We start from the raw sequence: 17,928 nt of genomic DNA on the forward strand, positions 1-17,928 counted from the left end.
ACCTCCACAGCTCATTCCTGCTATGCCACCATCACACTTCCTTGTATGGCCACAGTGGGAGTCAGGTCAGAGAACAGACTCAGCTGAAAAAACCAAAAATCACTCAGGGGAATGTTATTTTTGCGCTACATCGATCCCCTGAACCATTTCACCAAATGGCTGCATAAACAGCAAGGGACAACAAACTGCCACTGCAACACCAAAAGAAAGAAACCACAGAGACAAAACATGTTTCCAACCAAAGTGATTCTATAATTCAATGAATTATGATCTATGGTAAAAGATCTCACTCTAAGATCTGTCTGGAAAGCAATACTTTATTATGCAACTTTATTATTATAATTAAATACTTTGTAAAGAAAGAAATCAAGCTCTCTGTCAAAACAAGCAGCTCTTGGGAGAGTGAAAAACAATCAACTGCTGACCTGATTCACTGGCTCATTAAAGTTGGTGATAAGTCCAGCACGCAATGAAGTTTTTTCTTCTTCAGAAAGAGCACTGTCAAGATATATTTATTAAAATATTATTTATTTTCAATTAAAAAACTACTATCAATTCATATGTAACTATCAAAAACACTATCAAAACTAACAAAATAACATCCTTTGCTCTTCCATAACCTCAAGTATCTTTAAAAAGAGAGGGAACAGTGAAAGAAATACTTTTAAGGCATTTTAATCTCAGGTTTTGAGACCAGAGGTGACCTTGGTAAAGATAAATCACAAAAGAGAGAGTTCACAGAGTCAGATACGCAGATACAGAGTGAAAAAACTTAAAACTGTACAAATTACAAACTGATTGCTCTTACACAATTACCATACAGTTATAACTGTCAGAACTGATGATTTGAACATGAATTTGCCCATGTATACTAATGGACAATGGCCAAAAAATGTCCAGAATAAGGCTATCACCATATCAGATGAGAGCTCGTTTTGTAAAAGCAGTAAGTATTTTCTATTACAAATCTTTTTCTACAAGCAAATCATATAGTTACACTTAAAAATACAGATCCTTTGAAAATTATAACTTTGTGTGAAAAGCACATGGATACAGTCTCCATAAAATGCAGGGGAAAATAGCGAGCAGGGCAAATTCTAAGCCATAAAGGTTAATTTTCATTCAAGTGCAGCATTGTGGTATCTTAACTTTAAGTGACCTCTATCAGTTTAAGACTGCAAGTTGTAGTATGATATCGCTCCTGTATTACTTCAGACTTTAAATGATTCATGCAATTTTCTTATAATTTTTTGGCAGGAAACATAACACACTGCTTTGAAAAACACTTCGTTGGTATTTACAGAGTATACTATCGGGGAAAAAAAAACCAAAACCAAACCAAACAAAAAGCCCCAACTTTTTCATTTACTGATAGTACCTAGAAAGCTGTTTCTTCTTCATAAAAATCCTTTAAACTATCATCCAAGGTTGTTCAGATGCAACAGTTTCACCTAATATTGCAGTGACTTAGAAGCATACATGCAGACATCACATCTCAATGCAGACTAGTGCCTGGAAATTAGGATTAAACACACCAACACAACCACTTCCTCTTGCCTGACCTCAGGCACTGATATTAACCAGCTAGTTTTATATACTGAGGCTTAAAATTATGTCTAAAGCTCCCTAAAGCATAGGTTTTGCACTCATCTAGACAAATACTAATCTCAAAATAACTAAAAAATCAAGGCAGGATTTGCCATAAAATTTGCAAAACTATTCTAGTTTTCACTTTCCCTTCACACCTGCACAAAACACAAGTACTCGCTATTTCCTAGTACAAAAGGGCGGCAATTCATTGTTTCACTGGCGACTCAGAACTGTACACTAAGTCTTATTTTCAACGGTAATTATAGCATTCAGAAGCCATGATTTTATTTTTTGTTTTTTAAAATCAAGACTTAGGCTTTAAGGTTTTTTCCTGCATAGAATTAAATTAAGCCTAAAAACATTTTGGTTAAAATTTACAAATATATTTGCAACAGGAAACGTTTCTCTGCAGGTAACTATTTAATTTATTAATCTAAAGCCAGGAGATGACATTTCAGGAGAATAAATTTTTGCAGGGTTTTTTTTAATATGAAAATGGGGTATATAATTTCCACACATACAGGCATACTCTAAGTGGTTTCTAAAACTTAAAAGTTCTTATTAATACAATTTAAAAAATTATTCTCAATTAAATGTAGATTGTATAATACTTCACTTTCAGAGATAATAGAAAGCACCTAAAACCTGGTTTGTAAAGAAAAAAATATCCTATTTAACTATATTACTTCGTTTACTCTTTTTATGGGCTCACAAGACCCCTGGCCTTAATTACTTTTTCATATTAAACTCATATGCACAGTCCAAGAGGAGCAAGAATTTAGTTCATCACTTACTGTAAATAAAAACACTGTAATTAAGCTTTTGCCATTGCAGACAAAGAAAAGATATAGATTCATGAGGATGAACGCCTCAAATACATAACCTCGTGACAAGCAAAACTGGAAAACAGTAATGGCAAACAAAAAATCTAAAATCTATGCCGATGCAAGTGTCACACAGCACTGTGTGACAGGGTCCATAAGGGTTTGCCGGACCGCGGGGGGAGGAATTCACCGTTTAAATAACACGACAGTGACATCTGCCGGGGAACAGGGACACCCTCAGCCCCTGAAGGAGACACACCGGCACCACTGTCCTCAGCATCCCAAAGCATTGCAAGAAAGCCAATTCCACAATCCCGTATTTAAAAGTTATAGGCAGGCGAGAAGTTGGGAAGACTGTATCTCACTCAGCAAGTTATTTCCCTTCAGCACTGAATTAATTATATGTGCCCAATAATTAAAACAACTTCATCTAGACATAAACTTCTAAGTACTATCTACTTTGCTGTAGTCTTTCACAATTTGCAATTCAACATTACTTTGATCTTTCTCTATGTTTGTGGTATGGAGAAATATATATCCAAATACTTAAAAAATAATTTCGGACCTTTTTTTAAAAAGTCTGATATTTCATATTTGGATTTCTGGCTTATGAGGAGTTATCACTCAAGCAAAAACATGTATTGGAAAGTACCGTTAAAGTTGCTAACATGGTACTCAAATAAGGGAACAAAGTCCACAAGAGACAGGATACAAAAGTAATTGTCTGTAACATCAAAAACATGTTCAACTCTTGAATTCAAGACAAATAATTTTTGAAGAAAATAAAAACACATACAAAATCATCCTGTGAAACCACCTCAGGAGGCTGAAAACAAATTTCAGAAAGAGGCCAAACTGTGCCTGAAAAGAGGCTATGACAACTCTAGGGTCTTCTCCACAGCTACATGAAAAGCTGCCTGAAAAAGCAGGAGGGAGAAAGTTCACAGGCTCATCTTCAAAATCACTCTCACTGAAAAATGCTCTTTTAAGTCTGATCTGTAGATCAAAACATGCTTTGATGTACTCCTATGGATGGAGAGGGGACAGCTGCTGAAATGGGACACAAGATGAAAGACAAAAATTTTGCAAGAACAAAAATGCAGCCTCTACAATGAAGCCTTCAAAAATCATGACATTCAAAGTATGATTGGTTCACAAAACAATCGAGAATTCACAGTTCAAATCAAAATTTCTCAAAATGGTCTCAACATGTTCTAAGAGAAACATGATTGGGGTAAGTGCTGACAAAATGTCACATCTAAGAAATTTAGAAAGAAAAACAGGAACGGGGGAACAGTTGAACACAGGCTAAAAATTTACTAGGCGTTTACTCCATGGAATCCTTAACAGCAGCCAACAATTTTTAAAATTTATTTTATACTTTAACTGCATTAAATTAGTGGCAGAAAAATCAGAAATGGGGCAAAATAGTGTTGCACTGGAAATTTAATATAGATTTAACCCACTGAATCTTTAATAGCCAAGAAAAACTTAATTTTTAAATTACATTTCCTTTAAAACTACAGGAAAACTACATTACAAGATTGTTATTTAATTTTTACCTCAAACAGTAAAATTTTAGTCTTTAGTTCTGCAAGAAATAAACCCTGCTTTTTTCACCAGAAATGCTACTAGTGTCTAAAAATATTAACAAATTGAAACAATATTTAACTTCTTCCAACAGTTCTTGCTAAGTACCAGTATTGTAAGCAGAATCCTGTTAACCAGAAATGTCAAAGATATACGCCATCCTTCATGAAAAAAATGGTATTCTCCTTTCACATAAAAAAGAATCCAAATGCTTGCAGATGTTTTGCCATTATATACCAATTTACACATACAAATCCTGTAGTGCTCTATGCAATAATGAAGGAGTACTGTTTAAATATGCTGTGGCTACAGAATTTTGTAATTTTTCCATCTTTTGGTAGATCTTTGGAAAAGCTTACAATGTAAGGCAAAATACATTGAACTATCTCAAACAATGAAAATCATACTTTGTACCATACCACTAACTCAGATTTGTGATTGTCTTGGGGTGATTTTATGATGTGTATCCCATATCGCTGCCTATGCCCAGAAATTAATTCCTGTGCCTTTCTATGCCTCTAAACTGAGCCTGAGAGGGGGAAGGAAAACTGAGCAAAACTTTTGCAAAGCAGTTTGCAGCTTGTTCAAGGTCACACACAGATAGCAAATTTTTTTCCCAGCTGTGGAAGGGGGAAGGGGAGGGAGGAAGCACCCAGCTTGCTGCTCCTGGGACTGTTTTTTGGCCAGTGGTTCAGCTGCTTTTTCTCCAGAGAGAGACTGAGAGTTGAATTTTTCCTTCTCTGGAATTTCGGATTTTTCCCCTTTTCTACTGGACTGCCTGATTGCTTCAACATCAGAGCACATCGGCAGGACTTTTCACCGGGCACAGAGGGCCTGGCCCTGGGCCAAGCCCCAGCTCCGAGGAGACCAAAGGGAGGACTCGAACACTTTCCCAGGTTTTTCCTCCACAGCAAGAGATCTCATTATTTAGCATTATTTTCCTTTTCCTGTGTGTTTGTTAAATAAATAGTTTTATCTCCTTCACTTTCCTTCGAGGAAAATTTTTTTTTCCCCAAAGCTGGTGGGGGAGGGGTGGTTGTGCCTTCCCTCAGAGGATATATTTCTAAATTTGGCCAAACCAGAACAGTGATCCAGAAAAACTGTACCTAGAATTCCATCTAATACCCATAATCTGACAGTGGCAGTCCCACCTATCTCACTAGCATTTAAGAAAGCCTGAACACTTCCAGAGACACTGAACACTTGCAAGCTTTTATGAGTTCTGGAATTGAAACTCTTCATGAAAGCACACCTGTTTTTAAAAGGAAAAAAAAAAAGTCCTTCACACAAAAGATTGAGATGTAATTCTAGGTGTTACATATTAAAATTGCACTTTTTGTAATTTTTAAGTAATTACATGGTGCTCATGAAAACTGCTTATATCTCTCATCTTCTTTGGAGAGCTTTTTCTCCTGCATTATCAGAACAACAAAAAAATGAAGACCAGAACTTGTTAGTACGGTAACTACTGCCTCTTTCCCAAGTACACATTCAAAATAAATCAGCTTAAACAAAATGGAATATCTCACTCACTCTCTTAAGAGATTGACTATCTTTAACATCTGTCACTGTCAGTAAATCCAGGTGTTAATGTTGGAACACTTATTGCACCACTTCAAAATCTTTTACCTAGGAAAACAGCCTTCTAACTCTGTTTTCAAAAGTAAATCATGAACAGAGTCATAAGAAGCAATATAAAGACAAAATGTTTTATCAGTGAGTCCTGAAGTTGAAGGATGCTGTCACTTTCACCATAAATTCTAAAGTAACTTCTATGAACTAAGGATCTGCTGTTTTTCCAGTCCAGCAGCCATAACAAAGCCAACTTTAAGACAGTTAAGCGGAAGAACCCAAAACTTACTGTGGTGCGACCCGTCTCCAGTAGCGATCAATTCCATTTTTAAAGTACAGCACAGCTAACCACCTTACATTCACATCCAGGCTATGATTTGTAAAAATATTCTGTTTACAAAAAAAAAAAAAAAAAAAAAAAAAAGAGAGGAAAGAAAAGATGAAGTCAAAAACTGCTTAAGACACCACAAGCAAGACAGAAATTGTATCAACACATGACCTGGTATATGTAGAAATACACACACCTCTGTGCTATGAGTGTACATAAAATGTCTTAATCATCATTTGACAGACAAATGAAACACTGTGTTAAACATATACTTTTAGAGATTAAAAAAAGGTTTATCACTAGCACAAATTTTGATTTATTAAAAAAAAATCCAACTTATATGGCAAATGTATTGCTAATCTTGTCTGGCAGAGAAGGAAATATAAGGGTAATAATTACTAGAACCAGACAGTTATTACACTCTTTAATGACATAGGTCTCAGAAGTCTTTGGCACTGCAGAATACAGGAAAATTCCTTATTCTAGTCAGAATCCAGTCTTCAGGTTATTTCTTCATTACCTTGTCATATGCCAAGAACCATCCTGTCTACCAATACTGTGTAAAACAGTGACCTGGTAGGACTGCAATTCCCAAATTTGACTATGCTTATTCTAGGAAATCAGTTTCTACCAATAAAAAGCTATGTATCTATAGATACATACATACATATGCTTTTATGTATCTGTATATACAGACAAACATAGAGGAGTTACTTTGTACAGTAATGTCATAAAATTAACCAACCAAGAAAAGCTAAATTAAAGGTAGGTTGTTGAATCTCAACATGGGTACTACCCTGAACAGCAGCTTTCCTGTTTTCTACTGCATAAGATGGATCCTTCTCAAGAGGGTGAGACATTATTACTCCCTCCTTTAGGGAGCAAGTATGTGTGAGCTCAGTGTTCTTACTATACAGTACACTGCAGAAAGAGTACACCACTTGTACTCATTGCTTTTAGAAGTCCAGTATGAAGGGACATGAAAAATGCAGGGATTCTGGTCAAAAGCATCTGTTACCTTTGGGCGCCATGCCTGCAGACTTATAAACAAACCTTTCAAATAAAACAGCACTGTAGAAACCTGGGATCTTATTTTCACTATGAATTTAAAATGTAACTTTCTCTCAAAATCTATTTCTATTAATAGTAACAGCTTTCTAGAGGTAACGGCCAACCTGAAAAAAACCCTAACACACTCCAACCACTAGAAAGCAAACAGACTTACATGCCAACAATGATATCGACTTCCAAAACTAGCAAACTGTAGAAAAATATCAGAAAGATGGTAGCCCACCAATAAACACAACGCAACATGAAAATGATCCCTATGTAATATGCCCTTCTTCCCCAAAGCGTATTCAGGAAGACAGACTGAATCTCTAGAAGACTTGACCTTTCCCCAATGCAACTTAAGCATATCAAAATACAAAGAGCTAACTTCAAACATCACTTCCGCATGATAAAAAAACATTTCAAAATAAATGAAACATAGAAAACCCAAACTACTCATACTGAAACTTCCATTGATCTTACAAACAACTATTCCTCTCCTTGCTAAAATATTTATTAGAAGAAAAGCTGCCGCAGATAAAAAACCCCTTAAAACTAGACAGGCCTAGATAAAAAATGCAAAAAAGAAGACCAAAGTATCTACATAAAAACAAGTAGAACTTATTTGCATATTCAGCATCTTCACATGAACTTCCTAAAATTTGAAGTATTTAATATAACACAGTAGTATTGTCACAGAAATAACAGGAATTAAGCCAATGTACGAACTGATACAACTTGTACAGAGGTTTTTTCAAAACCACCCAATTTATCTCTGAATCAAAAGAGAGAAACATAATACCTTCAAAAGAGAAACATAGAAAGTAATGATAGCAATTCCACTAGGTACTAAAAATGGTAGGATCAAAGATGCATGTCTCACGTTTCCTTATAATTTTCTCTACTCTGAGTGTCCCAGAAGCAAGTGTATATCACAGTAAGTAATTATATTACTTGCCACATCCCACAGATATCAGCTGTCTTACCCACTCGCCATTTACAATTACCTGTTTCCCTGCACCCTTCTCTTCTCCACCAAGAAGGTGCCAACTATTTTCTCTCCCAGACAGCCCACCTGTCATGATCGTGTTAAACAAAGAAGGAGACACTTTACTTCTTTTTTGTTTGGAAGACTATGTTGATATTTCACATTTAAAGAAAGGCTGACATGGCCCCAACAAATCCACTTAACCACATAAAAGGAATTATCAGCATCTGATCCTCTTTGATAAGCATTTAAACCTCTGCATTTTTAGCCCTCATATTTAAAATTCACTCATATAAATTCCAGATACACGTGTGAGTGCTCAACTTGTCTACACCTTAAGGTGTCAGCTCTCACAGCAAATATTCAGAGAAAAAGAAATGTCACCAGTGGCAATTTCTGCTGTTTTCTATCAAGATCATTTACCACCACAGCAACACTATGGCAAAGGCAGTGGGTAAAAGGCAATTTGACAGCTCAAAAGTTTTATCTTCTTCTACTCCTTTCCCTACATCATCTGGCTTGCCTTCAACTTTCCAAACAAATGAAAGAGAGGATCTACAGAGAACAGAACATGTCACTCTACGAATCATTCAATCTATGCACTGAGGGCAGACATTTCTAGAAAAAGCATTTGTGTTTTCAAGACTATTATAAACATATGCACAGATACTGAGAATAACAATACTGTCAGCTTTAAGTGTCTTTACCGAAACAGTGGTTTCCTTTTTGACTGTGTTGTCATCACTCTGACCATATCAATGCATCCATTTCACCAACAGTTAAAATACTTTTGGAAGTACTCACCTTCCCCATTCCAGGATCTTACTACCACAGCCATGTCAGCTAATTTGCCTGAGAGTTTCTCTCCAGTAACAAAAAGGAAAGCAACCCCAGAGAGGTATAAAACAGCACAATGGAAAGCATGAGGGAACTTCTATTAAAATGTTTGTAAAGCATCACCTCCACAAAAAAGAAAAGGTGATTGCTGCCTTGGTATATAGAAGGGTCCCTGCCTCCTGAGGCAGTAAAGGCAATTCCTTTTACAAGGGCCATCTTGGCCTTCTACCACATACAACTCACAACAGGCCAATAAAAGATTTAGCACCACTGCCCACTCATACTGCTAGAGGTTGGATTTCCACCTTCTGAATGGCTGGGAAAAGAGCTTGCTTTGAGACATAGTGATGACAATGCCTACCACTGTCATATCCTACCTATCATATCCTTCAGCATAAGGATGCTAGTGGCTGGACCATGAAAACTCAGGGCTTCCCTCAACCAGAGGTCATGGTTCAACTGTGTTCTAGAGAGCAGTACTTGAAATTATTCAAAGTTTACTTAGAAGCACGTTTCCACTGTATCTTACCAACAAGACTGAATAAAAACCTGGCTGTGTCTCCCACTGCTTCAGTTGTTCCTCAGCCGGCTTCAACACTGCAGTATCTTGGCTAGTAGCTTGAGTCAGGACTTGCAAAACAACAGTGCTAGCACTGTTGAGATCCATGAAAATCTGAAAACATTTAAAAAGGAGAAAAAACACTTAAGGAGAAAAAACCAGCGAATATAGACAGGTATTTTCCATTCATATTATCTGAACACCCTACACTCATTTTTCATTAGACTACACACTGTAAAGATAGCATGACACCCACTCACAGGCAGTGCTGAGATACAGGGATAGAACTATTTGCTTTCAGAAATCTCTCAGCAAAAGGAGCAAGCATTAAATCTATCATTACAAGCATATTTACTAGATTTGAGGAACTGCAGGAAGTATTTTGATTGTAAAACAGTTACCTCTCTTGTGAAGCACAGCAACTAAGAGCAAAACTGCAACTAGAGATGATTATTCAGCTGTAAGCAGAGTAAACCATGGGGTTGTCTGAAAGGCAAAGATGCATATTATTAACAGTTTTGCATTTTATTTTTCCCTCAAGAGAGAAAATTACATATTTAGATAATTAAATTCTGTAATTCAAATTCATTGAAACAACTTGTATCAATTAAAAAAGAAAGAATTAAGTCTCACAATTAATCCTATATGAAACAGAATTTTTCTCAACATATTTGGTTTCCTTCTTATTTAGCACACAAATACTAACCACTGAACTATGAATGTGTACTGCCAAATTTCCAATGTATATACATCCTTATACACTCTTGTACTCTATGAAGACAAAACAAAACACTGCTCTCCAGATGACAGAGATTACATTTATAATGACCACAGAAACAACGGCACAAGAAGAAAAAGACACATATATAAAAGAAACTATGAAGTCTGTCTTCTGCTTATAAAAAAGACTGTTTAAAGCCTATGCTAACTTTTAACAACACATACACAGTTAAATATTCATATACTTAAGTTTTCTAAATAAACAACAAAGAACAGCTTCTCTTCAAAGAGAAAAGAGGAGGACGTTCAGGTGGCGCATCAAGAATTTCTTCACGGAAAGGAGTGTTAAGCGTTGGAATGAGCTGCCCAGGGAAGTCGTGGAGTTGTCATCCCTGGAAATGACTGGATGTCGAACTGAGTGCTGTGGTGTAGATGACAAGATGGTGATTGGTCAAAGGCTGAACTCCATCTTGGAGGTCTTTTCCAACCTAAATGACTCTATGACTTACTTTTATTTAATGGGAAAAAAAAGGTTTATTTCTCTCTCCTCAGGAAGAAGATCAAGATTAAAATTTTTACAGTAATGGTAAGGAAGTGGGAGAAACGAGATTTATTCTGATATAGGTTTAAAATTTTGATTTTTTAAAGAAATCACCTTAACAACAAAACTAACCAAAATATTGAAGACCTTTAATACCGGTAATAGCAATGCACAATTCAAAAAAATTAAACACCCCTAAAAAAAAATTCTTCATCTCCAAATCTCCGATCATCCTCAACAAAAGCTGACTAAAATTTGAAGGTCCTAAGGTTAAAGAAAGGCTATTTACAAACCCATGAAACACAAAATCACCTCTCTCTTTACAGGAAAATTGAACAGGTGACTCCATCTCTGCTTTACACTTCCCATGTGAAGAATCTTTTAATCTTTCTGCTTTAACCACTTGTGCAGAGGTTTTGGTAGCAGAAGCAGGGGGGAGCGGTGCTACAGGGATGTCTTCTGTGAACAGCTGCAAGAAGCCTTCCCCATGTCTGACAGAGGCAGTGCCAGATGGCTCCAAGACACACCTGCCACTGGCCAAGACTGAACCCATCAGCAATAGTGGTAGCACCTCTGGGATAACGTGCTTAAGAAGGGGGAGGAAAAACCCGAAGGCTGTTGCTTCTACTGAGAACTTATATACTTCATCTAGAACAGTCCCCATTAGAAAACATTTAAGTTAGTAGAATGCAAGCACAAAAAATAGGTGACTTTTTTTTGCAGTTTCTTATTTCAAAATGATTAGCCAGCAGTTCTAAAGACAACAACAAACAACAACAAAAATCAAAGTAAATATTCTCTTTCTTTTAGTTAATGTTTCTCATTCTTGAAAAGGTTTGTATTTGCATGTAAAAACTGGAGCAGCTACTGTTGCTCCAAAAAAACCTCAAGAAAAATCAAACTAAGCTTAGTGGGTCAGAACAAAAATTAATTTAACCCAATGTTCTTTCTCTGTCAAAACCACAGCAGATACCCAGGTCAGGACATTTCCAAGCAATTCTAGCCCATCATCCAGACAACTCTGGTTCAAGGATTTTCTATTAAGAGGCAGGGAATTTAACAGCCGTCAAGATTTAGTCTTCGATGAATTTGCACAGTTGCTTTTTGATCCCATGCAAACAACAGTCCTCACACAATATTGGATGAGGCTGTCACAAGCCAAATAGCAAAACTGAACTAAAAACTAATAACCTCCCTGAAGATGAGTCAACTTTTAGATAAAGTTTATAAATACTGTAAAATATTTAAGTAAGTGGTATATTCTGTATGATTTGGATAGCAAAAAATTAACTGGAAAACAGCTAATAAATGTGTAGCAAATACAAACGGCAGAGATGCAAAAAAGGTAACAATGCTTCATTATGACTGGGATTTTGCAAAGTCAATTGCACATCTATCATTAGAACAGAAAGCTGTCTGTTGCTTCTACTTTCAAAAAATTCCTCTGAACAGTTTGTTTTATTATAGAAAGTCGCTAGTCTTACTTGTACAATTAATTTCTATTTTTAAAAAAACAGAAAAAAAAATAAAAATAAAAAAATTTCAAAAACCTATTTTGAATCAATCCCTACTGCACAAAACTCAAATTTGCAATTCAACCTAGCTACAAATAAGTTAAGCTAAAACAAAGAGCTATGGTCACCAAAATAAATAATGTAACCCTCTGCTTCTCCCTGTACCCCTTAAATACCTGAAGATGGAAGGACTGGGAAAAACGCATGTTTTGGTTGGATCAAGATTTCCAATCATTTTCACACCACATTGCTAGACAGGTAAACATGCTAGGCATAAAAAAGCAGACAGAACAGCAAGCAGCTTTTATATCATGCTCTTGTCAAAATGTGATGTAAACTTAGAACAAACTTACACATTGTGACTGAGCCATAATTGCCCACCAAAGGGCAAAAGGCAGGGACGGGATACTGGAGACACACACAACAAAAAAACCCAAACAAGCCAAGAAGTCAAGCCATCTGAGCACACTGTTCCACGGACACCAGAGGACACTATGGGAGCAAGGAGGAATACGTGACTTTCAACTATGTCAAGCCATTACAGACTCAGGTCCTAGCACGTAATCTCAACTCTGACAAAGTCCTTACCTTCCCTTCTCATGATTTCTGTGGGGAACTTACTCTCTGCATGCTCCCTCTAAAGACGATTGACTCAAGGAGGGCACTAGCTCCTATCTCAGCAGGACCTGCTCAAAATACAGTTTTAATTACTGTCATGTACAGATGCATGTGTGAAATTTATTCCTGCAGACAGACATAGCTGTACTTCAGGAGTTTAAAGCCAGATCTATCTCTCCAATCTTAGCTTGTTGTGATCCCCTCACACTGCCCTCATTTTTTTCTTTTTTAACCGATGAACCAGGGCTCTTCAGACCTAATTTACACAGAGGATATACAGATGCTCTTAGACTCCACAGAACTGCAACGGCTATGAATATGGGCTCTAATATATGGGATAGAGACAATCTTCACCTCTTATATATCTGACTTCGCTGTTGCACAGGAAAGGCAAAGGGACATAGGTTACCCCATAGATTGGTTAAATGACAGGGACAAGGACTTTCTCCATAGCTTATGGGGACTTCTACAGCTTTACTCACTACTGAGCTATTTTTTCAAGACTGTCCTAGAGATGAAACTGAGGATGTGAGTATTAATTTAATTTAATTAATTAAGCTGTTGTCTTTTGGGTACTTTCAGAGACATGATGCATGTATAGAATTTTTGGCAGTCTGTCAACCTTATAAACAACACACTCTAGAAGGAAGGCAAGGTCTGCATTCGTGTCACAACAGCCAGAATTTCCACGTTTGACTACTGAGTAAAGGTATCAATTCCCTTTTTTACTTACTAATGTCAGACTGCGTCTTCACAACAAACACTGAACAATATCAGGAATGTTGGCTGCTTTCTCCTGCTTTTATGTGGTCCACATCCATGGCTATGATAACCAAACTGCACACATACATTTTGGAAGGAAGGAAATCCCTTTCACCAGAAAGTGTTCAATGCTGTCAGCTGCAAACCCTGGCATGACTATATTGTCATGCCAGAATTCCGGCTTGCAAAAGGATAAAGAGAATATCCACACAGAACAAGAAAAAGCTGCTCTCCAAGATCCCACTGGATACAACAGTACTGAACTAGACAATGGCATACTCTCAAGTCTCAGCTGGCAGGAAAAAAAACCAAACACAGTTGCACCTAGAATATAAACACATCAAATGCCACCCCTTAGCACAATGAGTTAGTGGCTTCAGCGACCACAAATACCAGTACCAGTTCCTCATCATTATCATCCAATGTTCTGCACTTCCATTCCCACTTTCAAACTCCTTTATCTCCTTTAAGTGGCAAAAACCCAAGTCTCATTTCTGTTCTATTCTTTACTCTTTAATTCCCTTTCTAAGGAGGTATCTGCAAACATGTTTTACTTCCAAGAATATTTCAAGTGTCTTAAATGTTCTAGTTTTATACTAGCCATGTCTTAAATGTTCTAGTTTTATACTAGCCGTGCCAGTTTAATGTTTTTCCTGAACAGTCAATGCTTTTCATACAGACAAAGAAGTTTCTAGGTACTTTTCCCATCACACTAAAATATATCCTAATTTTAAAATCGCATCAGCTATTGATGCCTTTTCCCTGCTCCTACAACTAAGAGCCAGAGATGGCTAAGGGATAAAAGGGTTTTTACCTCAGTATTTAATAAGGATCCCAACAGTGCAACAGTTCATCAAGGTGGAATACGCCAAAATGCACACCCACGTATATTGTGTATACAATTTTATAGACCTTACAAATTAGCATATCTGACGAAGATACCCCAATGAGAGGCTTAAATGGATGGCGTGACATCTCCCTATTCTAAAGCATCTCCCCCCAGATGGGCTTAATCCTAGTTTACAGAATATGTTCTAGAGACGGCCTTGGTTTCTCAAGATAGCGTAAGGCTTTCCAGCCTCCAACTACAAGGCCTTTAGGGTGTTTGGTCTTCTGGCCTAGCAGAATACCAGGACTATGCTAAGATATCAGGCTTAAAGAATTACAAATATGCATGTTAAGAATACTGAGGATACATAAAGGTATATAAAAATAAAAGGCAAAAAATCATCATGGCATCACTATGAAAAGAAATTGGTGACTGCTAAACATCTGAAGGGGTACAAAACGAAGGATTTCACCACTAAACGTCTCCATACTTCACTTTTTCTGAGAGAACGTGGTATAACAACTCACTCCTATCCAGACAATTAATTCTGTGTATTTTTGTTCTCTTTTGTTAAGAATTCAATAAATTCTTTCCCACTGTAAGAAGACGCAAGAATAAATTCAGTTAAGATTTTATGAAATCAGGAGACAAAGCAGTAAACATATTACACAAAATACAGTGTGCTCTCCCTGATCATAGTGCAAACACATGCTGGGCTACTTCAAGAGCACAAATGGCTCTGTGGATGTCATTATCTTTCTTCACACAGTGTCTGAGACTGCTTCTAGAACACCATTTCCAGCATGGTTCTCACAGTTCCCCCTTTCCTCAGTTCAAGAAGGAAAAAACTGGAGAGACACCAGAGCTACTAGGACAGTCTGTGGTCTAAAGCAAATTAACTGTGAGGAGAGTTTGAGGACTTGTTTAAGACAGTGGAACCTGAGGACGACTTCGCAGACACTTAAAACTAACTCCCTGAACAGCGCTTACAAAGAGGACTTCCTGCGTCTTACCAGCAGATTATACAACTAATGAACAACACCCTGCTACACCCGGCAGCTTAGAAGGCTCAAGTAGAAACTTACGACTGTCTTTTACAGCACATTTGTTTCAAGGAAAACAGGAAAAACAAAGGTTCCATGCTGAAAAGCCACAAGAACTCCCGAAATGAGTAACACAAATGCTGGCATTCACAGTCACACAGATTTGATACGTTAGCAAGTATACTGTCGCCTTCAGGAAAAGTTGGTAGTTACACTGATGTCTCTCCAACCCTGTACAAGCTTTTCCATGAATCTCTTTTCTAGCATTCCAGTATCTGTATCAATCATGCCACATGCTAGTACTCCTTCTGAGGAGTGAACCCAAATGAACTAATACTATCCTGGTTATTGAAGGTACAACTTAAACTCACTAACAACTACAGCAATTGTCAAAACCATCACAATGACTAATGCTAAATGTCACAAAGATTTTTCAAAACCTTCATATTAATTTTACTTCATGTAATTGAACCAGGTTTTCTATAGTTTGCCCAATTTAAGCCACAGTAAAGAAGACAAATAAAAATGTCTGAGCAGGAAAGAGTCAGAGGTGGTTTTTTCCCATACTGTTAGTGACAGAAATCAAGGAGTATAATTTCCAAAATTTCATTTTTACAAAAATTTAACATTGAAACTAAAACCGAAAAAGCATGCAGAAGACATGAAGGATACAATGAACAATGAGGAACATGGTAACACAAGACAGCAGCAAGGACAGCTGACAACGTTAAGGAAAGTTGATCAGATTATGTTAAAAATTGTGAGGAGAAGAATGACCTTTCACATTAAACAAAAACCACCAAAGTGACCAAAAATTCCCAACAGAAAAAACAGGCAGTAAAGAAATGAGTGAGACAATTCCAAGGATTAACTCAGAAAATACTCTGTCACTTTCAGGGTTCAGTACTGATGACATAGGAAAAGCCAAATGGATACAGAGACAACGTACGGATATTTTTAAAGTTTAATAGTAAATTTCTAGGATGACCAATACTACAAGGTCGATCTCATTCCCTTGACTTCTTAATTTACCTAATTTAACAGATTTTCAGAAAGACCTGACAGACCACTTAAGAACAAATTAGTGCCCAACAGCTGAGACGGAAATGCAAGTTGCAGTCAGCCCTCACGCTCTGGAACAGGTTTAAACCTTTTCATTTTAACTACAGTTAAACCCCACGTCTGATGATACAGTTTCAAAATGTTATAGGTAAAGGATGGGTGACAAAAACCTTTATTTTATCATTTATAAGCATTACAGTAAATGGCCTTGATGAGGACGGTACAAAGAAACAATGAGAGAAGAAAAACAGAGAGCAGTGACAAACTTGGCGTTGCCATGAAGTTTCAAGAAACCAAACTCCGTAAGTAACACACTATTTGCAAAATCTGAGGTGTATCTTATATATTATGAATATAATTTTAATTTGGCAGCATTTTGCTGATGTGTTCTGTGGGCTAATTTAAAACCCATGTTAAATACGTTACAGACATGACTTCATGTATGAGACATGGGAAGCAAGGCACATGGAAGCTTAAGTGGGAAGCAGCATCACTGTTGCATTTAGGGCCTCGTTCTTTTATTTTACACACACTGCTGTCTTCTAAGGCAACAAACTGGAGAAAAAACTCACCACTGCTGCACTGAGCCTGCCTCTGATTAAGGGAAGACTGCTCTGCAGAAAAACTGCTGTTCTTCAGCCTGCAGGAAGAAAACAACCACCTATAATAAAGGCCAAAACACGCCCCTTCCCGCAAAACACAAGTTCTGTCAGGTTAATGCCTCATCTTCCTCCCATGCCTTCCCATGAATTCTATCCTGACTAAAAACTGTTTCAAGGAGAAAGCGGGAAACTCTTCCCAGGAATTAGGTAACAGTTATTTTCCTTCCAGCTCCGAGCAGGCTCTTTACCACTGCCGGTATAACAGGTAAGGAAGGCCGCGCTGCCTTAACCCCGGGGGCGGCGCCCCGGAGCCGGCACCGTGGCGGGCACTCCACGCCGGAGCCGCGCCGGCTCGGGAAGCGCAAACGGGGGCAACAGCCACCGGAGCAGCAGCCGAGGCGAGCGCGTAGGAACAGTGCCGCCCGCAGCGACACAACCCCGAGGCTCCGTGCCCCGAGCGCTACCTCGCGGGAAGCCGCAGCCGCCTCTCCCCCTCTCCCCGTCCCTTCCCGGCCTCCCACGAACCGGGACCAGCGAATACCGCGGCGGCACCACCGCCTCCCCGGCGCGCGGCCCTGACGTCACTGCCCCGCGACACCCGAACGGTGCCCGCGCCGCGCAGCCGGCAAAGGCGGGGCGGGGGCGGGGCCTTGGCGGGACGGGGCGGGGCGCCCGGCGCGCGCTGCTTGCTGACGTCATGGGGCGGCTGCGCGCGTGCGGGACGTTCTCGCGTGGGTTGGGTGTTCCCGCCGCGGGTGAGGTGGGCGGGGCTTCTGCCGCGCTTCGCTGACGCGCTCTGTGGGGGCGCTGGGCGCGCCTCACGGCCCACGTGCGCGGTATTGGTGTCAGTGCATAACGCCAAAAAAATACAAGAAACTCAATCAAAAAATACAAAAATA

The 17,928-nt window shown here is 38.4% G+C and overlaps 1 protein-coding gene across 5 annotated transcripts in view; it reads right to left on the reverse strand.

Annotated features, from left to right (window-relative positions):
• Window positions 1-17,642, reverse strand: part of IPO11 (importin 11) — an 82,329-nt gene extending 64,687 nt beyond the window's left edge. The window contains exons 1-8 of one of the 5 annotated variants that reach the window (XM_048291703.1): window positions 17,555-17,642; window positions 17,000-17,067; window positions 12,702-12,799; window positions 12,467-12,605; window positions 9,740-9,824; window positions 9,309-9,452; window positions 5,866-5,966; window positions 426-498 (exon numbers count right to left, since the gene is read on the reverse strand). In XM_048291703.1, the coding sequence (XP_048147660.1) occupies window positions 426-498; window positions 5,866-5,966; window positions 9,309-9,446 (312 nt within the window). In that variant the 5' untranslated portion in view covers window positions 9,447-9,452; window positions 9,740-9,824; window positions 12,467-12,605; ... (1 more) ...; window positions 17,000-17,067; window positions 17,555-17,642. Of the gene's footprint in view, window positions 1-425; window positions 499-5,865; window positions 5,967-9,308; window positions 9,453-9,739; window positions 9,825-12,466; window positions 12,606-12,701; window positions 12,800-16,999; window positions 17,068-17,493 lie in introns of all 5 variants that reach the window. The other 4 variants (XM_048291704.1, XM_048291702.1, XM_048291707.1 and 1 more) reach the window with 4 other exon arrangements.
• Window positions 17,643-17,928: the final 286 nt, after the last annotated feature.

Source organism: Corvus hawaiiensis, chromosome Z, assembly GCF_020740725.1.
Source record: "Corvus hawaiiensis isolate bCorHaw1 chromosome Z, bCorHaw1.pri.cur, whole genome shotgun sequence".
Lineage (NCBI taxonomy): Eukaryota > Metazoa > Chordata > Aves > Passeriformes > Corvidae > Corvus > Corvus hawaiiensis.